The sequence below is a fragment of the Barbatula barbatula genome (assembly GCF_947034865.1).
Source record: "Barbatula barbatula genome assembly, chromosome: 13".
NCBI lineage: Eukaryota > Metazoa > Chordata > Actinopteri > Cypriniformes > Nemacheilidae > Barbatula > Barbatula barbatula.
The window spans coordinates 10809074-10832577 of NC_136776.1; the positions used below are offsets into that span (position 1 = coordinate 10809074).

Consider the following 23504-nt stretch of genomic DNA (forward strand, 5'->3'; position numbering starts at 1 on the left):
TCTGTGCCTTAATGACTATCGACCAGTGGCTTTGACCCCTGTCATTATGCTTCGAGAGGCTTATTCTGAGGCACATTACATTGTATCACCAGAATAAGACCATTTTGCTTATAGGTCAAATCAATCTATAGAGGACGCAATAATCATAGCACTCCGCACAGCCCTTTCCCATCCAGAGATGTCTAATACATACGTCAGGATGTCGATTTTAGCACCGCCTTCAATACAATAATCCCTCACAAACTAGTACAGAAACTATAATTTGGTTCTATCCACCTCATTGTACTTATGGATCAGAGACTTTCTAACTTACAGGTCACAAGTAGTAAGAATATGGGACAACACATCATCTGGCCTCATTCTGAACACAGGAGCTCCTCAAAGATGTGTGCTCAGTCCAGCACTCTTTACTGTTTTCACACACTCCGATTGATTTTTGGACAGAATTGAGGTTGTCATGCCGGAAAGAGGAAGCCATGCTTTCGAATTGCTCTCACTGTACTTTGATGTCATTCACTGATCAATCTGCGCAGCGCCGCATGAAGTTGACCACACGGTTGTTATTTGGGACAGGATATTCCGATTTTCGTAGTACTGTATTTCATATGGTGATTATGCCACCTGAGCATTAAGCTGTAGATATTTCTAATGCAACTACTTATGTAGGCTATATTCGTTTATTTATTTTATGTGCATAATGTGTTCTTAATATGCACATATTTTATTATTTAACATTTCGGTATAATTCAGAAACTGTGTTGTTCTGCTTCACATAGCCCAGAGATTATTAAATATAAATCTACAACAAACCATAAGAAGTTTAATACCATAAGAAGTTTATTACAAGAAAAACGCATAAGAAAACGCATACCAATAAAAGTTTTTATATTTTAATAGTTTTCTTTGTAAGAAAATAATACACAATAATGTGAAATATAATGTTCATTTTGAGTTTTATCTAAACAAACATTGAAAAAATGTCTTTCATGTTATGTATGTCTGACATCCTCGACACTCCTACCATCCGTGCTCTGATTGGTCGTTCGCATGGATTCCAGGGTAAGTAAATTCATTTTCATTTCATCGAAAGGCTGCATAGAGGGCACAAAGGATGCACTCCCAAGCACACCTCGAAGTGCTAAACAGATTGCATGCGCAATATAAGTCCATAGGATCAAGTCCACATGAAGTGCCCCATTTTGGACAGGGCCTAAAACACTTTCTTAACCCCATCTTCATCCTCCTATACTCTCACTGCAAAATTGACCTCAGTTGTTGTACAAAGACAGAATTTCATCCTGAAAGAGATTTAAAGTGCTGAAGCTGACACAAAGTTTTTTCCAAAACAAATGAGTTGAAAGTGTTTCACAAATGGGCCCTTAGTGTTGGTAAATGAGTGTAGACTTGTAAATGGCAGTATTTCCTGATAAAACCCAAGTGCTATGAATTTTATAGATAACTTAAACAAGTGTGTTCACAATTTTGTGAAGCACTTTCTAATTTGTAAAGCAGACGTGCTTGCAGATTAGTTAAATAATTGGTGCTCCATGTGCTGTGCATGGAGATCACATTCCAACCACTTGTCTTTATTGGTATTGGTTTTATTCTCCAGATTTGGTCTTTGGATTTAGTAGTTTCTTTAAACAGTTTGTGCCGTTACTCTGTATATTTGTGCATGTTTCAGACATTCTGTAATCACAGCTTCCTAGGTTGATTCTCTACACGTCTCATTCGGAGCATGTGTTTGATTTGGCTGTGCAGAGCCCAACTCCAATATATATTTTCACTCTGTGCCTGTTCGGTTGTAGCAAAGCAATATTTTTTTGCTCGTCTCCATCTCTTAGGTCTTTTCTTTAATGGAATCTGATACAAAGTTGAATATAATATAGCACACCAGTATTCACAAGTCCTAATTCACAAGGAGAATCAAATTATTTATACCAATTTACAGTGTTTTATTTTATTTCTTTACTGTATGTGCCCTATTGTGTCTTCCTGGTTTTCAAATTCATTACAATAAGAGTATGTTATATGGTTAATTTGTAATAGATTTTTCGAATATCAAAACGTTATAATGCAACGTGGTAGAATTAAAACGGGCAAAAAAAGCAAATCCTTAATATAAATAATCATGAGTAAACAAGGAAAGCCTTGCTAAAATAAAAATGGTAAGCTACGATACTTGATGTGATTTTTATTTTGACAACGGAAGTCTTTGGTGTACACGTCTACATGCAATTACTCATCCACTTGTCTAACGTCTGTACATGAAATTACGTCTTTAGGCGCAATAACGCGATATATCGTCTGTACACCTTTCGTCTAAAGAAATATTTGCCAAAACGGCCTTCCATAGTTTTCACGGAGCTCTCGAGGCTGATCATTGTCAGGTAGCGTAATGGCTCATATGACAGACTCAGGGAAGCCAACACAATGATCACAATCAGTAAGCGAATGTGGGTAGCACATACGCCTGCGTATTATTAAATCTACGTTTTCACCCATTTAAACAGAAACGCAACACCGCAGTTTTCAAACTAAAACAGGGTCTGCAGCATTTTTATATAATAATGCATTTTTAAAGAAAAACGCACAAGTATAAACGGCGTCTAAGTTGATGTTATTGGTTACAGGGTTTTAAACTGTCTTCTGTAAACTCCAGTGTCACAGAGAAAATACTGTGCAATGGTTTAAAATGAGACATTTGCACATGGTTTGATTTAAATCACATTAACACAGACATAAATACATTCTGATTTATGATATTGATTTTCACCACAAGGGTTTTTTAAAACAATGTATGCTTGAACATTTCATTAATTTGTGGAAAATATAAAAGTACTTAAAACAATGTATGCTTTATAAATTTAATGAACTTCTGAAAATGATAAAAGTACTTCAATAACAAAGTACTTTTAACTTGATGGTTAACCGCTTTTATGAAGGAAGTGGCGAGATGTTTGAACTCTGATGACTTGCTCTTATTCGACATCAATACATCTAAAAACATGCCACATCGACTTGAATTATTTTAATCATAAAGGACATCTTAAGCTGTACATATCTAACAGATAACAGTAATATTGCGTTAGTCCCAATATCCTCCTCGTCCACCTGTAAAACAATGATAGTTTAAATTAGGAACAGAGAAACCGGTTATCAAGAACTGTAACCACACTTCTGCAGCACATACTTCGCATAATGTGCAAAGTGCTAGGGGTGGGAACTGTACAGTAGTAGATGTATGGCACATAAATTAGTTTGAATCAATTCTCAACATGGTTATTGGCATATTTGTGGACCAAAGTTGAAATCTAATTCTTCAGTTAAATATTAGACTGTTTCAAACATCTAAAACAATGTCAATTTGTCCAACACGTATATTGTGCAATGTATGCAAATTCTAACACTACACAAACTGAATTTTTGTGAACACCTACCTCCTCTTGACCTTCCCCGGAAGCCACCACCTCCACGGCCACCAAAACCACCCCTTCCACTGCCTCGCCCACCAAAACTGGCCATTCCTCTGCCTCGGCCAACAAATCCACCCCTTCCTCGGCCACGGAAACCGCCTCTGCCTCGACCTCCCTCACGCTTGGGCTGGGCATAGTCCACAGACACTTGTTTTCCGTTGATCTCACAGTCGTACATTGCTTCTCTTGCAGCTTTGCAGTCTTCTTCACTGTCAAAGTCTACATAACCGTATCTAGAAAAACAGCATTCAGTCAGTAGGGTAATATTCTCAGTTTGCACACCTCATGACCAAACATCACGTTTAAATAAATGGAGTGGCGAGATTATACACCGGCCTAGAGCCCTGCACGTGCCTTAAATCCAGTGCCCCGCCCTAGACGCTCAGGTCCGAGCCCGCCCTGCCCGAAAAGCTAATCAGAATTATAGGCCCGAGATTTTTTTGTTGTATCCAGTTAGAAGCCAATACTCTTGCAGCCATCAAAATTCTTTCAGATTTGTATTTTAATGGCAAAGTAGTTATTTCCTTGATTTAGCATTTTTTGTTTGGTAAATTAAACGTATTGTCTTTTAAAGAGACGACCAAGCAGCTAGCGCCCGAAGCAGAGTTGACTACGTTGGATACATTTAGTCCATCAAATCAACTCAAAATCCAAAGATTTTCTTTTGAAAAACGCAACAATTTAAGCATATCACAATGTTAGTTTAAACGTTTATTATCCCCTGGTAAAAGTAGATTGGCTCTTGGTATCAACTACCTTTGACATTTACGATTCTTCCAGTCATTAAAAGCTTGACTAGAAAATACACAGATAGTGTTAGAAAAGTGTTTCCAACTTTTAAAAGATAAAATTTTCCTTTTGTGTATTTACTTGAATAAAAATCTGTCAAAATTTCGTTTTGATTGACCTTCTGTCTCACATCAGACATATTGTCCACAACATCGAGTGGCAACACCGGATAGAATGTGAATACATACATCGCCACTGGATAGACAGCGAGGAGCTCATGAGAAGCGAAATAGTTGAAAAACTAAACAGGCGGATACCCTTTTGAGGATCCGGTCTCACGATCCGTGATGACTCTGGCACTGACGGCTCCATCAAACGCATTTTTCAGTGTCTGATCTGTGGTATCTTCTGACAGGCCTCTGACAAACAGGGTTTTTAAGGGTCCTACGGTTAGACAAGACAGTTATCAATGACAAGCATTGAAAGACAAATGAAAAGCTGAGAAAGTTAGATATACGAACTTGAGCTCTGTCTTTCACCCTCCTCCATCTTCTTGTTTTGACTGAACTCAGTGTGACACTGTGTGCCACTTCTGCCTTCGATCTCGGCCTTGTTCACAGTCTTTAGTGCCTCTATGGCATCCTCCACACTCGTAAACTCCATAAATGCACATCTGTAAGCCAAGACAACCATTTTGAGCTGAAGCTTCACATTCGCACACATTCTTTAGACACCTGAGGCTTAAATTACATATTGAAAAGTGGGGGTTAGCCATGTTCTCAGGGTTGCTGCGAACACTTGGACTGCTGCATATGAAATTATGAATCGCTGCAAAACAAAACAATTTACAACAGAGGAAATTTTAGAGCCCAACTTACCCCTTCTGATTGCCAATATTTAGTGGAATTTTGACTCTCACTGACTTCTCAGCAGGCACACTCTGTGTTGAGTCTTCAGTCGCACTGAATGGCATGTGTTTTACAGCTTTGGATGATGAAAAAGCAGCTAAAAAGCAGCAGACAGTTAACATTAATGCAGAGGAAGTGGTCAATAAATAAGGATAGAAACATGCAATAGAATGTTGAAAATACACACCGGTTTCCCCCATTTCGGCTTCATAATCTTCTCTTCTATGACAGAACTCTAGTCTGATATTTCTTCCCTCAATCACAGCATTGTTGCAGGTCTCCAGCGCTTCCTTGGCATCCTCCATACTCTCGAACTCCACAAATCCACATCTGAAACAAGAATTCATTACATAAAGCCACCAAAAACAAATGACGCAGCTGTTATACTAACAAGGGTATGTGTTAGATTCTACTTTTTGACTTAACATCTAAGATTTTTTTCAAGACCTTTTTCAGACAATTATGAATGATATTTAAGACCTGTATCACAATATACAAAAAATGCACGTCCAACATTGCCAGATCAATTTCTTTCTTGCATACGAAGCAGTAGGCTTCAAAAACCTTGTTGGCTACTGGCTTTTGAACTTTTTTCAAACCATGACCACAAAACGTACTGTTCAGATCATATCCCGGACTTTGTCACCATACGGATCAGCAAAACATTTAAGAAACAAATAACTTTGCCTTTCAAAACTCTTAATTTCAACAATAGTAAATTACGTAAGAGTTGTTGAGAATGTGTTTCATTAGATTTACTTTGCAAAACATGTTTCTAAAATATACTTGAATAAACTTGCCTTTCTTAACCAATTTAATTCTTAACATACTTGTATTAAATATGGGCAGTTTTAAAAAGTGAATGTGAACGTTGCACATTGCAAGATTAAGTTATACAAAGATATTTCCTGCGGATCAGCACCGCTTGGCATTGCATTGCATCTGCATCAAGTAATAAGGTAGGCCTATTTATTTCAACGGAGGTAAGTAATCACAATTAGTTTTAAAACAAACAAAAATGCATCCCTGCAAATTTATTTACAGGCTTAAACTTTAAGGCAACGACCCTATTTGAACTTCTTGGCATAAAATTGGAACCTTTTTCCATACCCAAAAGCCTGAATTTCCCTTCTAAGGCCAAATTCATAAACATTAGTTGCAGTGAAATGTACATTTTCATTTTTCAAGTAGTTGAAAATGGCATTAGCTAATATATTTTTAACAAACTAATATGAATTTACAAAGAACAACCGCTCCGAACAAGTTATTAATAATCATTTAATATTACGTTGGTATTTTTATGCCTAATGTAAGTAATGTTAACGAATTCTGTGGCTCACCAGTTTTTAAACATTTTAGTAAGGTGATTTGAGCCGACTTTTATATTTTAATAACTAGCTTGCGATCTGAGTAGGGGTGTAACGATACTTCGTATTATGATATTTCGCGATGCAAACATTTTACGATACGCATCGTAAAGGGATGGGGATATTTGACGATATGTTTAATTCCGTTCGTTCACCGGTCAAGACGCTACCTACTCTGCGCCAGAGCGCTTATCTCCCATATGTGGTAGAGAGAAGTCTCTGGGAGAAGCTTCCCGCACAAGACAACGTGTCTCCAAGTGGTTTACAACGCATCATATTTTCCTTCAGTTGGCGTTCAATCACAGCAATCTTTAAGCGAGACTGCTGGCATTCACCCCAAAACCAGGGATGCACGATAAATTATCAGCCAATAAATGGTAATTTTTAATGTTTTCTGACGATAATATAATTTATGCCGATATATTATATTCTCTCTACCACATATGGGAGATAAGCGCTCTGGCGCAGAGTAGGTAGCGTCTTGACCGGTGAACGAACGGAATTAAACATATCGTCAAATATCCCCAGCTTATTAACCTTAAACCATTTCCTCTGGTTTAACTACCTCATCTGCACGCTGCTCGCAGTTCAAATACAGTACAGTTTCTATCTGTCGTGATCATTCACTTACTACTGTAGTAAACATTGTTGATGTATTTATGAATGTGTAAATTATAGGAACAAAAGCATATTGTGTGAATCAGACTGCTGTCTGAATGTTTTCTGTCTTGAGACCTGTGGCTTTTGAACACATTTTTCTGGAAGAACATCTATAATGTTTATTAAATATACCAGAAAAGTTTAAAGGTTAAAGAATCATTAACTAGTGTAAAGTAGGCTTTGTACATGATTGACAAGAGATCTAATGGTTACCTCGTTTAAAATCATTACAGATGAAGTGAGGCGTTACATAAGACGTGACAACTAAGGTCTTCTGTATCGGGAACTTGACCCTGGGGTGACAGTTTATTCTTTTGAAAAATCTGAATATTCTAATCGCATTTTTTTATATTATGCGGATCAAATATTCGAGCACATCCCAATTCATAATGACGGCTTTATGTGGCCAAGGCCCACCCAAGAGCAACAGGGGTCTGTGTTGTTCACAGGCGTACTAAAATATACGTCAGTGAGGCGGACTTGACTCAACGCCACTAGATGGAAAGCCTGCAACCTTTAGCCAAAAGTGTAATTGCCAAAGCTAACGGCTTGACTGCAACGGAACGCAGAAAAAGAGACCAGAGGCAAAGGAGGTCAATGGGTGTTGTTAGCTGTTATGTTAAAGGGAGATGGAAGGGTCTGTAACAACTAAAAAAGAAGAAGAGGATCTCTACTTAAATTTTGGAGCAGGTTTTGACAAAATGCGTATGACATTACATGGCGCATCTTAATTTCTTACTTGGTTTTACTTCAGCCAAATCAAATTAAACAAAGACCAGGTTTAGCAGAATTGGCATAAGATTAGTGATGGACGATATTATATGGTTTGTGATATACTGGTAGAAAATCTCCCCACGATAGGAATTAGGCTTCCCGGGATATAAACGATAAATCGTAGTTGATGGCGTATATTATTGTGAGACCCATTCACAGCTTGTATGTGGAGCAAAAACATGTATACCGTTGGGCGGACATGAACAGAGCATTGTGCAGCTTGTACCCACATGTGCTTTCGTAACAGCGCGCACCGCACTGCTGCTCGTTTACATCCAGTGCAAAAGCTTCTCTTTCTGTAGCGTGACTTGTAGACCGATACAGTATGTTTCTGTGAGAAGATTCACAGTTCAGGAGATTGAATGACAGCGTGATGCAATTGTCTCCACACAAAAATAGGCTACAGTACTGGTATGTGTATATGGAGTTTTAGTTAGGCTAAATTAATTCTCTCTTTACTAAAACCTGTGTCAACATAATTTTTTGCTTTGGGATACGTTTTACTTTAGGTTTGTGTCTCTAGACTACATGCAGCTACTATCACTTGTATTCAAAACAGCAGTGGATGGTGTAATAGTTTTATCAACATTTGCATCATCCTTGCAACAAATACCAGAAAATATTGCGATACAGTTTAAGGCCCATATCGGCCATCCCTAGGTCAGAGGAAAGTACTCACCCGACTGATTTGCCTATTTTCTGTGGTATTCTTATGCCCACCGCCTTCTCAAACACACGCAAAAGAGAGTCTGTTGTGGCGTTCAATGACAAGTTGTTTACGAGAAGAACTTTGCTTGATTGAACATCAGCTAAAAAGGAAAGCAAGCAGTTAAGTGTTAATGCTGAAGAGTTTGTCAAAAGGACAAACGATAATAAATAATTGTGCAAGTTGAATATACCAACCAGAGTTTCCCATTCCTCCTCCACCTTTTTCTTCCTTGCTTTTACTGATCTCCAAATGGACGATTCTACCCTCAATCTCAATGTTGTTGCAATTCTCCAGCGCTTCCTTGGCATCTTCCACACTCTCAAACTGCACAAATGCAAATCTGAAAAATGATCCAACTTTAATACGTAGAGCCTTCAAAACCAGAGTCAGCTTGTGCTTCATCAGAAAGTGAAAATCTTAAAGCTATTAAAATACAGTGCATCCATACAAGTATTCACAGCGCTTCACTTTTTGTCATGCTACAGCCTTTTTCCAAAATGGATTCAATTAATTATTTTCCAAGACAGGATTGTATCGAGGCACATATCTGGGGAAGAGTACAGAAAAATTTCTGCAGCATTGAAGGTCCCAATGAGCACAGTGGCCTCCATCAACTGCAAATAGAAGTTTGGAACCATCAGCAGTCTTTCCTAAAGCTGGCCGCCCTGCCAAGAACCCGCTGGTCACGGTCAGAGCTCGAGCATGTCTCGGTGGAGAGAGGAGAAGCTGCCAGAAGAACAAGCATCACTGCAGCACTCCACCAATCAGGCCTGTATGACAGAGTGGCCAGACGGAAACCTCTCCTCAGTAAAAGGTAGGGATGCTCCGATCCATCTTTTTTGCTTCCGATACCGATTCCGATACCTGAGATTCAGTATTGGCCGATACCGAGTACCGATCCGATACTAAGGTAAAAAATGTAAAGTGCACAATTACTTAATAAACTATGTGCATTGCAGTACAAGACATCAGGCTCGACTTAACATAAATTTCCTGACCCCGTAAAACAAAATAACAAACTAATGATTCAAAAATTTAGTAAATAGTTTATTAAACCAGCACCGGTGCAAAACAAATGAAAAATAAAACAAAACTTTTCACTATCTTTGGACAAAAGACATTCAAAATTAAGGTGCAAATTAAGCAGCTGAATAAAACAACAGCTTCACTAGCTTGATAAACGGGTATAAATAAATGGAAACAAAATCTGTTAATAATTTTTAAGAAAGTGCAAAAATAATTTAAAAATCAATTCGCAATAAAGCAGCTGAAATTGAGCAAAAAAAGTAATAGCTTTACTGCTTTAGATATATTTAAAATAACATGAATCAGATCTTTTTAATGCTTTAGTCACTAAAGCAAAGTCCACTTAACTAAACTAAAGTTTAGAGAAAATAAAATTTAACATCCAACACAGAAACAGATGAATAAAACGCTAGCTTCCCTAGCTTAGTAAAACTGCACATGTTTGTTGCATTTAACGTGGCATTTTGTGGCACAAAATTCTCATCCAACCAGTGTGCGGTTAAACTTAAAAGCGACACGGGGGACACGTCGCAGCTCCAGATATCTGTTGTAAAACTCACCGCATTGACATCTTTAATTTTTTCGGATGTGTGTTTGCAGACTTTTCGGTACAGTTCAAGGTAGAGATAAATATCAGATAAATATTTACGCTTCGGCGTGTCGTACTGCGGCTCCAGGTGGTTTATAAGGAGTCTGAAGCCATTATTCGCAACGACGGACAGCGGTTGCCCATCCATAACAATGAAAGCGGTGGAACTTATTGGCGTAGCTGTTGTAAAATAACTCCAAATGACAGATATTTTGGCTCGCTCCATGCTGTTCGCTGCTATATGTTCACTTGTTCACGTGCACTACGTACAGAGCACGTTGCTAGCGTATGATGTCGCACGTTGCAAGCGTATGCTGGCACGTTGCTAGCGTATGATGTCGCACGTTGCGCAATGCACAGCCGCCCACGAGAGAGTTTAAGCGCCGGTGTCTCCATGAACTTTTACATCGTCTAGCACAAATTTTATGTCAGATCGGGTATCGGTGACAAATTGCACCGATACCCGATCTAGAATTTTATTACGTGCCGATACCCGATACGAATATCGGATCGGAGCATCCCTAGTAAAAGGCACATGACAGCCTGGCTGGAGTTTGCCAAAAGGCACCTGAAGGACTCAACAAAATTCTGTGGTCTGATGAAACAAAGATTGAACTCTTTGGCCTGCATGGCAAGCTTCATGTCTGGAAGAAACCAGGCACCGCTCATCCCACGGTCAATATCATCCCTACAGTGAAGCATGGTGAGGGGATGTTTTTCAGTTGCAGGAACTGGGAGACTAGTCAGGATCGAGGGAAAGATGAATGCAGCAATGTACAGAGACATCCTTGATGAAAACCTGCTCCAGAGCGCTCTGGACCTCAGACTGGGGCGAAAGTTCATCTTTCAACAGGACAATGACCCTAAGCATACAGCCAAGATAAAGCTGTGTGAATTTGTAGAATTTTGAAGAAAATCGTGAATTGAATCCATTTTGGAATAAGGCTGTAACATGACAAAATGTGGAAAAAGTGAAGCGCTGTGAATACTTTCTGGAAGCAGTGTATATAAAAAAATAACGTGTCAATGGTCATCCTCATCATATCGTAAAATTATGAATAGCTCAAAACAAATTAAGACCAAGGTTCATAATACATTATGTATACACAATATAAGTGTCGTTCATCTGCCGCAGTACTTACCGCTGCAGCCTGCCGTCTTTTTGTGGTATTCTGATGGCCACTGCGTTCTCAAACACGCGCCGGAGAGTGCCTACAGTCACACTATATGACAGGTTGTGCACAACAAGGATTTTGTTTGATAAATTAGCAGCTAAAAAGAGAGTAAAGCGAGTAGTTAGTGTTAATGCTGAAAAAGTAGTCAAAAAAGTTTGATCCCACATATCTTCAAACCTACATGGGAGTTTAGGTTTACAAGCTGTAAAGTCATCATTTCTGGTTAGATTCATGTTTGTGGCAGATGTGTTCGCCAATTACCTTTGTTTCCTACAAAGTCTTCTCTACCTCTTCCTCTGTCAAGTTTCACTGGTTGGCCCATTAAATTCTTGCCATTAAGCTCCAAAGCTTTCTGTAGCTCTTTCTCTGATGCAAAGTTAACATAGCCAAATTTCCTAGAAAAACAAGAGTTTTTTTAACTAGGGTTGTAACAATATTCAAACCGAACAAAACGCAAAACACCTTCCTCGATACGCAAAACTCTCATGGTGTACAGAGCACCCCCCGCTGCACGTTTTTCCCAGCCGAATGTTAACAGGTAAGAGCATTCATTACGCATGCAAAAGCAGCATGCAGCAACTCTTGCTCAAGCTCAATTGTGTGGTAACATTGTTACCTTCTAGTGGACCTTGGCCACTAACAAATTCGCCTTGAATGCGTTCAAGTGATGTCTAATGCGTTTTAAACAGTCACGTGTCTTTCAAAAATATAGCAAACAACAAGATCACATTTAAAAGATTTATAACACAATTATAAAAATGTTTTATCCTAAAGCCATTTTTATTTTTAAAGGAGTAGTTCAAGTTAAAAATGTTGCCCCCATTGGACTTTCCGTAGTAGGAATACAATTATTATGGAAAGTGAATGGGGGCTAATTTCAAAGTATACTAGATTTCTTTAAGCCACAAATACACAGCATGTTTGATGCTTCTGTTGTGTGAATCATGCCTGCGCTTTGCCGCCCTCTGCGAAACAGTTTTGATATACTCTGTTTTACCGAGACCTGGCTTAAATCAAATGATTATTTTGGCCTAAATGAGTGTACCCCACCAAGTTACTGTTATATGCATGAGCCACGTCCGGTTGGTCGGGGTGGCGGCGTCGCTACAATATTTAGAAACGTTCTTACTGTAACTCAGAGAACAGAGCATAAATTTAAATCATTTGAAGTGCTTGCGTTGAACATAATTATTCCTAACAAAAGTAAAAAACTATTGCTTTCTTTTACATTGGCTACTGTGTAGACCCCCTGGTCCCTATACTGATTTTCTGAAAGAGTTTGCGGACTTCCTATCGGACCTATTGGTTAACATTGATAAAATACTAATTGTCAGAGATTTTAATATCCACGTAGATAGCGCTAACGATGCACTAGCACTGGCGTTTACAGAACTACTTCAATCTTTTGGGGTAATACAACACATTAAAGGACCCACTCATCGATTTAATCATACACTAGACCTGCTTAGATCTCACGGAGCCGATCTAACCAATATAGATATTATGCCTCAAAGCGACGATGTCACCGATCACTATCTTATAACGGGTACTTTGCGCACGTCAGGAATCAGCCCTTTAACTCGTTATCGACAGGGTAGAACAATCACCTCCGCTACTAAAGATAGCTTCGCAAAGAGCTTGCCAGATCTGACTCCTTTAATAACCATACCAATAAATAAAGAATCGCTCGATGTCATGACCAGGAAATTGGGTACTATTTTCTCTAATACATTAGAAGCTGTTGCACCTACGAAGTCAAAAAACATTAATGAGAAACATATTGCACCATGGTACAATAGCACCACTCGCGCCCTTAAAAGAGAAACTCGCAAACTAGAGCGCAAATGGATAAAATCGCAATTAGAAGTCTTTAAAATGGCGTGGAAAGAGAGTGCAAATTGTTATAAAAAGGCACTAAAAGCAGCAAAGACTGAGCACCTTCGTAACCTCATAGAAACCAACAAAAACCAAGGTTTCTATTTAGCACAGTCGCTAAATTAACAAATAAACAGACACCACCTGACCTGTCTATTCCGCCGCACCTCGGTAGCAATGAATTCATGAAATTTTTTACAGAGAAAATCGAAAAAATTCGTGACAAAATTTGTACAAACTCAACCTCCAAATCTGTCCTATGATTTAACACCAACCATCGCTCCAAAACAAAGGCTCCAGCGTTTTTCACCTATAAAACAGGAAGATTTATTTCAACTTATCGCAACTTCTAAACCTACAACTTGCTTACTAGACCCCATACCAACTATATTATTAAAAGAGTTACTACCTGTTGCAATTGAGCCCATTTATAACATTATCAACTCGTCAATTAATCTAGGCCATGTCCCAGGACCCTTTAAGATGGCCGTCATTAAGCCTCTAATCAAGAAACCAAACTTGGATCCAAATGAACTTGGAAACTATAGACCGATTTCAAATCTCCCATACCGGTCTAAAATACTAGAAAAAGTAGTATGCACTCAGTTGTGCTCTCTTACAAAACAACAACATGCACGAAACATTTCAGTCAGGCTTTAGACGGCATCATAGCACTGAAACTGCGCTCATTAAAATTACAAACGACCTGCTTATAGCATCAGATAAAGGTCACATCTCACTCCTGGTCCTGCTTGACCTTAGTGCTGCGTTCGATACCGTAGACCATAACATACTTCTAGATCGCTTACACAATTATACCGGTATTGAGGGACAGGCACTACAATGGTTTAGATCTTACTTGTCAGACAGACATCAATTTGTCCATTTAAATGGGGAATCATCAAATCTAACGCAAGTAAATTATGGATTACCTCAGGGATCGGTTCTGGGACCCGTGCTGTTCTCCATATACATGCTTCCCCTCGGAAACATTATTAAAAAACATGGAATTAGCTTCCATTGCTATGCAGATGATACTCAGCTATATATCTCACCAAGACCAGATGATTCCTCCCAGCTATCCAAATTGGCAGAGTGCATTGAAGATATAAAACATTGGATGACCTGTAATTTCCTTCTTTTAAATTGTAATAAAACAGAAATATTACTTATTGGACCAAAGACACACAAACCAAATATTTCTGATTATAAACTGCAAGTTGAAGGATGTACTGTTACTCCATCAAATACAGTAAAAGATCTAGGCGTTATATTAGACAGCAACCTGTCATTTCGAAATCACAAAAACAGCCTTTTTCCACCTAAGAAATGTTGCCAAGTTACGAAATATTCTGTGTGTTGCTGACGCGGAGAAGCTTATTCATGCATTTATGACCTCAAGACTTGACTGCTGTAATGCGCTACTTAGTAGTGGTTGTCCTGCATCATCAATAAACAAACTACAGTTAGTTCAGAATGCAACTGAGATCTAACCAGGTCCAGAAAATACGATCACATAACCCCAATTTTATCAACCCTTCACTGGCTACACATTAAGTATCGTATTGACTTTAAAGTTCTTTTAATCCCTTATAAAGCCTTAAAGGGTTTAGCCCTTACCTACCTAACAGAGCTTCTATCACACTACGACCCATCACGCTCTCGAAGATCTCAAAACGCACGACTTTTGATAACACCTAGAAAAACTAAATCCACCAAAGGGGGGGGGGGGGGGGGGGGGGGGTCGAGCTTTCTCATACGTAGCACCTTAACTCTGGAATAGCCTTCCTGATATTATTCGAGGATCAGACACACTTGCCCAATTTAAATCTAGATTAAAAACGCATCTTTTCAACCAAGCATTCACTTAATGCAAAATATGCTAAATAAACCACCAGGAGATGCTGACATTAGATATTAATTACTAGAATAATTTGATTTATTATATAAAACACCATGTAGTGTGTTTTACCCTTTCTTGGGTTTTTCGTTTTTCCCCTGTAAAGCCGCTTTGGAACAATGCAAATTGTGAAAAGTGCTATATAAATAAAATTGAATTGAATTAATCCAATTACATATGGCGATTAATCATAAATTTATCACACGTCCGGTTTAGCTGAGAAATTACCCCCAAAATAATAAATATTAAGTCATTATGTAGATACATTACACAAAGTAGCTTCAGAAAGAAACATATTTATTGTAAAAACTTTTATGCCTTTGCGATGAAAATTATAGATTTTTTGGGGGGTAAACTATAATCATTCAAATGGAAATGTGAAAATTATTTTATTAAATTACACTAAATTAGAAACCTGCCAATAGGTGGCGGTAAATTTCGTTTAATTCCATCATTCATTCAGAAGACCAGCTAGTTTAAAACGAACAGTCATCTTTATAATTTGGTTGCCAAACTGAGCAACACAATATTAACTTATTTATGGAGCAGTTGTATAACAGCTCAAAAACTGCACACAGTGAACCGGAGCGTGGCTCCACAACTGTAAACCAAACTGAGATGTGTATCATTGCACTCCTAGTTTTAACCACTGATTTTAACACAAACCAGGTTAACAACACATTTACAACATATATTTTCTGTGTTCTATTGCTATTCTGGTTAACTTACTTGTTGGTGCCAAGACGCACTTTCTGTATATTAAGGCCTTCGTTTGAGAAGAAATGTGAGATTGCAGATTTTATTTCATGGACATCCTTCTTCCAGTTCAACTTGCCAACGAAGAGAATGAATTCTGAAAATGTAACAAAAAATGTGTTTGCTAGATCAAAAAAGCAAAAAATGTGTTTTGTGTAAACAGATTCAGATTTTCAGAAAGCTAAAATCACATCCATCAGTATTTAGTCCCTTGATAATCATCACATGGCACTTTTCCACTGCATGTTACCGTCAGGTTTATTACGACTCTGGAAAAGCAAAGTGAGCCGTAGTGAAATGAGCTGTACAGAGCAGTTTAGTAGCGCTTCAAAATTTACCGTCATGGGTGTGCCGTCTCTACTGCCGTAGCATCATTGTCTACGCGACTTAACACACACACACACACAACGCAGGAGTAATGGAGCCTTCCGATGGGGCGTGGCAGCAAAACAAAATACTGCTCAAATACCAGAGAGTTTGGGAAATCTTACAGCAAAGAGCAGACAACGATCATTTGGTTTGCTCAACAGCGCATGAGGGTAAATTAATGTAGCATTGCGTTAAGGGTCTCAATCTCTACTTTACTGTCAGGAAGCATATAATGAAGTGCCAATATAACGTATTAAAATGCACATTCATGTGTTGCAAATCCAATGACGCAGGTAATGATTCTCACTGCCTATATGTGTGTAAACACGTCATATTTTTGTAATCCTTGCGGTAGGGTTGGAACATCAACTGAGGTGATACTAAAAAAAAAGTATCAAGTACTAGGTACTGTTCCCAGTGGAAACCCCCCCCAAAAAGAGAACTGTACCGCAGTGGAAAAGAGCCACAAATTAAGTGCTTCTCTGAATTTACAACAGATGGACTGCAAGTCTTACCTTCATCACATTTTGCCTTCTTGGCTGGGGTTGTTTCTTTGTCTTTTGTGTCCGTTTTCCTTTTTAATTTAGTTACAGGAGCTTCTGAAAAAAAACAAATGTACGACATGAAAGTCAGATTTAGAAATGGAGGAAATCATCTGAATTTTAAAGCAGAGGTAACATGCTATTTCATGCATTCGGACTTCTCTACACTGTTTAACGTGCTGGCTTCTCGAGCTAAACATGGTCACTTTTCAATGCTAGTATTTCTGTGCTGGATTCACTCAGCCAGGGTTCGTACAGGATTCGGAAAGTTCTCTTTCGTACATGAATTCCAGTTTCGTAACAAGGGTTGAAACTGACAAATGGTGTAGTCCCATTTACAATAGAATTTAGAATGGAGAATCAATTTCTTGTAATTTTAAGTTATCATATTGCGAATGATAGTTATTTACTTCGATCATACTTTTCTTTTATAGGTAAGCTTTGCACGTAAAATAAACTCCTACCTTCTTTCCCATCATTTTTGAAATCATGATTAAGTTTACACCATCATATACCTTAAAAAGCTTTGCACATTGAGGCACCATACAGCTATACATTTATAGGTAAACAATCCTTACTTTAATAAACACCCAAGAGGAGGGGAATAAACAGAAGTAGACACAGCTAAATGAACTAACCAGAGTTCCCTTCTTCATCCTCTTTATTTTTCTTTTTTGTCGTGTATGATAGTCTGACCATTCTGCCATCCAACTCTTTGAAGTTCCAGGCCATCATTGCCTCTTTGGCATCCTCTACATTCTCAAACTCCACAACGGCATACCTGAAACATAAGACAACTTCAAGTCCCATAAAATAAAACTACATGAATCTTTCCTCCAATATTTGTACGCTGACAAAACTCAAGGTTTGTGAAATGTATTTATGGATGATTAGACTGACCAGCTAATTGTCCAGAGAGAGGTTTTACATAGAAAAATTACATTTATTTAACGTGCATGGCCCGTTTATTCCCTTTTTACATGAAAGGGCAAAACACTGTTGCTGTTTAGTTACACCGGCAAATCCAAAATGGATCGCATAAGATTTAAATACAGGTTTTAATCCACGATTTGTTAATCTCGGTTTTAAATTAAATTGTGCAATCAGTTTAAACATTAAAAACAAGATTTCATGAGCATAGCCCAAATAAAATGTAGCTTGCCCCAGTACCTACCCTTGTGGACTGTCATATCTGTATGGTATTTTGATAGCCACAGCCTTCTCAAACATACCCCTGAGAGAGTCTTCAGTCACACTAAATGACAGATTCTTCATAACTAGTCTGCTTGATGGCTTAATATCTAAAACAAAGAAAAAGTAAGTGTTAATGTTGAGGAAGTGATAAAAAATAAGCAAGATTTAATCTAGAATCCCATCTCCCGTTAAACTGTGGACCATAACTTCAAACTTGGTCATTAGCAAGATTGTAAAGTAACTGACCTTGCATTGCAGTACTCTTTTCTCCTGTGTAATCGAGGACAATGGATTTTCCTCCAACATCAGACCCCTGTGCCTCCTCAAACACCTTGTCAGCAATAGCTTCAGTCGCAAACTCAATGTAAGCAATTCTGTCATACACAAAAAAAAGTCAGCCAACACACTTTTCAAAATATAAATACTGCTAAGTTTGTGTGTATTACCCTCTGCTAAAACCCCTTTGGCCAAATGGTAGTCTGATATCAATGGCTTCTTTAAAGATTTCCTTCAGATCCTCTGGCTTTGTTGCGAATGGAAGGTTCTTTATAAACAAAGTACGTGCATCTCTCTCTGATGAAGAAACATAAACATGAACACATGCAACCTTAACGTTTTCATGCACTGCATAAGAATACTAACTGATCAGTATTTTTGAGCCCTGAGGAGGAAACAATTAAGCTTTTAGTTCTGGACATCGTTAAGATTCATGATCGCAGCCAAATATACCTTTGATTTCCTGAAAGTTTTCTTTGTAACTGGCTCTGTCAAGCTTCATTGGTTGACCCCTTAACTGCTTCCCATTTAGCTCCAAAGCTTTCTGTAGATCTTCCTCTGAAGCAAATTCAACATAGCCAAATTCCCTACAAGCAAAATATTACTTTAGCCATTGACTTAAAAACATGAACCAGATGTAGTTGCATGAACTTGGCAACTAAGTTACGACCGTGTCTTAATAACTAGCAATTTGTTAGAACTATCAGCACAGATTTCCATTAGACATATCTACCTTTTAACGCAATTGACTTAAAGGGATAGTTCAGAGACTAAACAAAATACATCATGTTTTACTCTCAGACAAGGCATTCTAGGCATATACAGCCTTCTTTCAGACGAATACAGTTGGAGTTTATCCTGGCTCTTTCAAGCTTTAAAAAGAGTAAATGGGGGTTGAGATTGTGAAGCATCTGAAAGTGCATCCATCGACCCAAAAAGTGCTCAGCACGGCTACATGGGGTTAATAAAGTTCTTCTGAAGCGAATCAATGCTTTTGTTTAAGAGTAATATCCATATTTACAACATTCCATATTTACACAGTTCATCATCGAAAGTTACGACAAAATCGTGACTTGAAAATTGAAACTTCCAAATCTCATTCTCCATTCAGTCCCATTATATAACTTGGAAGAGCCAAGACAAATGGCATTATAACTCCAGACTGTATTCAACTGAAGGAGGAAAGTCATATTTATATGCCTAGAATGCCTTGTGTAGGTTTGGTTATCATTTGAATTTTATCGATTTCTGATTCTGAGTTTCGAATCGACAATTGAAGTAAAACAACCTGTATGGTCATTTAGCATGCTTATTGACTGGTTTGATATATAATATAGATATATATACTCACGTGGACCGGCCATGCCGCACACCCTGAATTTTAATTCCTTCCTCTGAGAAGAACATTCGGACTGCTGACTTCATTTCTTTGAACTCCATCCCTGGGATCAAGCTGTCGATCAATAGACTGAAGCCTGAAAATTCAATCGAAATGTTTAGAACAACAAGACAGTAATACTGCCAGTTTCAGAAATTAAGTGGGTCGTTGGGTAACTTGGGATCCCAGTGTTACACACGGACACAGTGTCTTTCAATGGGTCAAAAATGCTGTTTGGAACACACCTTTCCTTGGATATGCTCAGACCGACTGCCTGACTCCACGGAGTTCCATTTACCTGCTATTGGCCAACAAACATGGCTTCTGAGGACATGCATTTAATAAATCGATATTTAATCTCAATATGCAGCTCACCTCCGTTACACTAACAGGAAGGACAGGTAACTATTTTCAAGTGTATGAACTGTATGCATTTTTAAGTTTATCATACAATACTTTTTTTTAAATATGTTTCGAGTTATAAAAAGTTACGGAATCATGATCATCCATTTGGTTTCTGTAAATTACAGTAGATGAGGATGTTATTTTATATTATGAAAACAATAGCATTAAGGATTTAGAATTCATTGTTAATCTTTCCATTTTACTAACAAAATTTCACATACATAAACAAAAATGTCTTAATTCATGACATCTCCCATGTTAAATTAGTTTTTTTCGGACTTTGATATTTATATTTCTTCAATAAGAAACAAAACAAAAAAAGGCTGTGAAATGTTTAAAAATATGATGATACACTCTTCAATACCCCTGGTACTTTGTAAAATCCTTATTCGAACTGAATGTCTTTGTTTTTTATACTTGCTACTTTTGTACTGTCCTTGTGTGCATGTTGTTCTTCTGCAATAATAAAATTACAGTAGATGAAATGAACTGCAAGTCTCACCTTCTCCATCCCTTTTTGTTTTCTTGGCTAGGGGTTTTTCCTCTTCTTTTATGTCTGCTTTCCATTTTGCTGGAGTTACAGGAGATAATTATTTTTTTTCAAAAAAGCGAAACAATTTCTTTTTTTTAATTTCCACTTTATTATATAGAAAATGTTTATCGGGATATTCTCAAATAATCAAAAGTCAGACATAGCAAGTAATGCATTTAAAAAAAACTTGCTTCCTATACACATTTCTAATCAAATGCCATATACAATCATGCCCTTTTGCCCATTTTCTAAATTCCACCCAAGCGTCCCTTTTGCACACACTAGGGCAGTGGTCGGGAGCCTATGGCTCAAGAGCAAACATAATAACAATGTTCTGTATTTTTACAGATTAGGTTCATTTGAATTGGGGTTCCTATACTCTGGATCGGAATTGGGGCCGATACGGGTCATTTTAGCTGGATCGGATATTGGACTAACAGGTTCCCTTCAAATCCGATCCGTTACCCATGGATGTTGCTTCAAAAAGGACTTACTATCCGGAAACCACCGTAAAAATGCACTGATTTCCACGTTGTGCATTTCGATAGCTTTGTGCGAGGAATAAATCAATATAGCATCATTAAGAAACTCAGACTTCCGATGATGCTGTCATCCAACAATCTCCATCCAGCATGCATGTGTTCGGTAAGAGTCAGGACGTTACTCATTTTCGAGTATTTTGTTTTCGTTATTCTTCATAATCACCAGATGATAGTCTATGGTTTTCTCTAAAATGCATTTCGCCAGAGACTGTACTCGCCGAGTGAATTAGAATAAAGTACTGGAAGCAGTCTATATTGTGCTTCAAATATTATAACTAATATTATCAATTGTTTGCGATGTAATGCAATGTGTTTACATGATTTAAGGTTTTAAAATGCTGCATTTTCAACATACCGTGCCTGTTTGTATCTTCTTTTTGCCCCGCCTCTCTGACACTCGCAGATTTTGTACAAAGCTCATTGCTCTGAAAAGCGAGGTGTGCTTGGATTGGTCAGTTATCCAGCGAGCAGTGATTGGTCGAATACTGCAAGCGTGCCATGGAAATGTAGCTCCTCCTACCATATTTGGAATATCAGGTTCCAAAGCAACTGTACTGACAGGTACGCACACCTTACTTGTGTATACATTTGGGCAGTCTTAGTCAAATCAGACCACGAACCGACCTAGATTTGTGGGGTTGTGGTTACATGAGGCATTTCAGTCAGGTCCGGCATTCGCATTTAGATAGTATTCATCTTTTGTTCTGACACTTTAATTTTTGCGTGTCTAACACACGAACGGGGATCTTACAACACAAATTCACACATCCGCGCCATATGACCCCTTTAACTTGACGAGACTTTAACCCACATGGCAGTTCTGGCAAAGAAAGAGTTATCATCATTTCTGGAGACAGACAGGTTCATGTTCAAATAAAATGAATTACAATGGACTGCACGTAAATAAACATTGGACTGTTCCATACCATCGTTCTTACAAGAATCAGAATCCTCCTTTTCTTCCTTCAGCCATGCCTGCAGAAAGTATTCGATAAAGTTGAAGTTGTTAAATCGGTGTAAATGTTAGATAAACGAGTAACTTATCCACCTCGCTGGGCTCATTCTTGACTTTCGAAGGCGGGAATGCATTTGACGCCTGAGGTGCCAACAGAAATGAGAGGTCATTCATTTGGGATAACACGAATCAACCAACTGTATATAAAGATCTGTCAAGTCCGACATTAGGCAGGCAAGTGTTCAATGCCGATCGAGCCTGAACATCTCACGTTACACCGAATTAGCGCAACAAACAAGTTAAGGCTGTTATTCTTGTACGATATACTCATCCGTCGTATTATCATTTTCGTCGACAAAAACACGTTTAAGTTAAGAAAAACTCGAGTCAAATTGGACGCATTCGGCATGGAGCTAACGTGAACAAGACAGATTCTGAATAACCCATAGAAGACATAAACACACGTCTGAAAAAAGTTCACAACGAACACCTCTAACGTCACATTGTTATTAAAATATATATAGCGCTGATCTCTTTGAATGCCTTTTACGCAAATGAATGAAAAACAGCACTTTTCTCTTTTTAAATCAACGTTGACTTTAGATGTTTACAAATCACACCTCGTCTAGTTCCATCATTCGCTGAAGTCACAAGCCAAACTCTGTCTTCATTCACACGTGTTTCAGCAGCGTAAGGGTGTATAACATCTTCTTTGATTTTATGGGGGGTTGGCCAACCAGCTTAAAAGGCGCATTACCGCCGCCTATTGGATAATATAGATTACGAACGCTAATTTAACCTGTACAAAATAATGGATAAATAAATACACGTATCTGTTATATTCGTTAAATTAACCGAGCAATTCTAAGATAATTCATTACATCATCAAGACGTTTTCCCAATAAATGGTCATATTTTGTTAACAGTCAAATATACACGTATCTAATGTATCAAAATTATTTCACACCATAAATGCCCCTTTGACACATGTCTGTAAACATCAAAACGGTCAGAAAATGCATATAAATGTGCTGTAATTTAATTTATAAATTTAAATTTAACTGAATAAGTTAAAGTAACATAAAAATATTTTTGCCATGATTTGTTGATTATTTCAGGCCTTGTATAGGCTATGGGAGCCATATATTAAACATATATAAACATTTGTTTTCATTGTTGTTGGGTTTTCTGTTCCAAACTGGATGGCGCAACCTTGAAGTCAAGGGCCCCCTCTGACTCATGGTGGTCAAGGGCCCATGGGCCCAGTCAGTAATCCATGCCTGCTCGTACTCTATCTCCTGCAGTGTATCAAGACGTGTGCTACAGTCTCTTGTGTACTACAATGATCACAGTATCCAGCAAGGTGC

The 23504-nt window shown here is 38.1% G+C and overlaps 1 protein-coding gene across 2 annotated transcripts; it reads right to left on the bottom strand.

Annotated features, from left to right (window-relative positions):
* Nucleotides 1-823: 823 nt before the first annotated feature.
* On the bottom strand, nt 824-22881 carry LOC306902717 (uncharacterized protein). Of its 2 annotated transcripts, XM_079471517.1 has the most exons (23): nt 22758-22821; nt 22231-22278; nt 22109-22157; nt 21538-22002; nt 20611-20679; nt 19677-19800; nt 18779-18912; nt 18496-18622; nt 18296-18423; nt 18030-18156; nt 17494-17636; nt 16829-16912; nt 15918-16041; nt 11675-11808; nt 11381-11510; nt 8818-8963; nt 8594-8723; nt 5301-5443; nt 5084-5210; nt 4727-4878; nt 4523-4649; nt 3441-3709; nt 824-3114 (listed from the first exon to the last, which is right to left on the bottom strand). In XM_079471517.1, the coding sequence occupies exons 6-23, from the start codon at nt 19763-19765 to the stop codon at nt 3089-3091; spliced, it is 2340 nt and encodes a 779-aa protein (XP_079327643.1). In that variant the 5' UTR covers nt 19766-19800; nt 20611-20679; nt 21538-22002; nt 22109-22157; nt 22231-22278; nt 22758-22821; the 3' UTR covers nt 824-3088. The 2 variants fall into 2 exon arrangements, with proteins under 2 accessions (XP_079327643.1, XP_079327642.1); XM_079471516.1 differs by lacking the exon at nt 21538-22002 and having other exon boundaries at nt 22758-22881.
* Nucleotides 22882-23504: the final 623 nt, after the last annotated feature.

Coding starts and splice junctions, on each gene's coding strand:
- LOC306902717 (XM_079471516.1), bottom strand. Junction 17,637..18,029: donor AGATATGACAGTCCACAAGG/GTAGGTACTGGG, acceptor CTTATGTTTCAG/GTATGCCGTTGTGGAGTTTG. Junction 16,042..16,828: donor GAAGGCAAAATGTGATGAAG/GTAAGACTTGCA, acceptor TTACATTTTCAG/AATTCATTCTCTTCGTTGGC.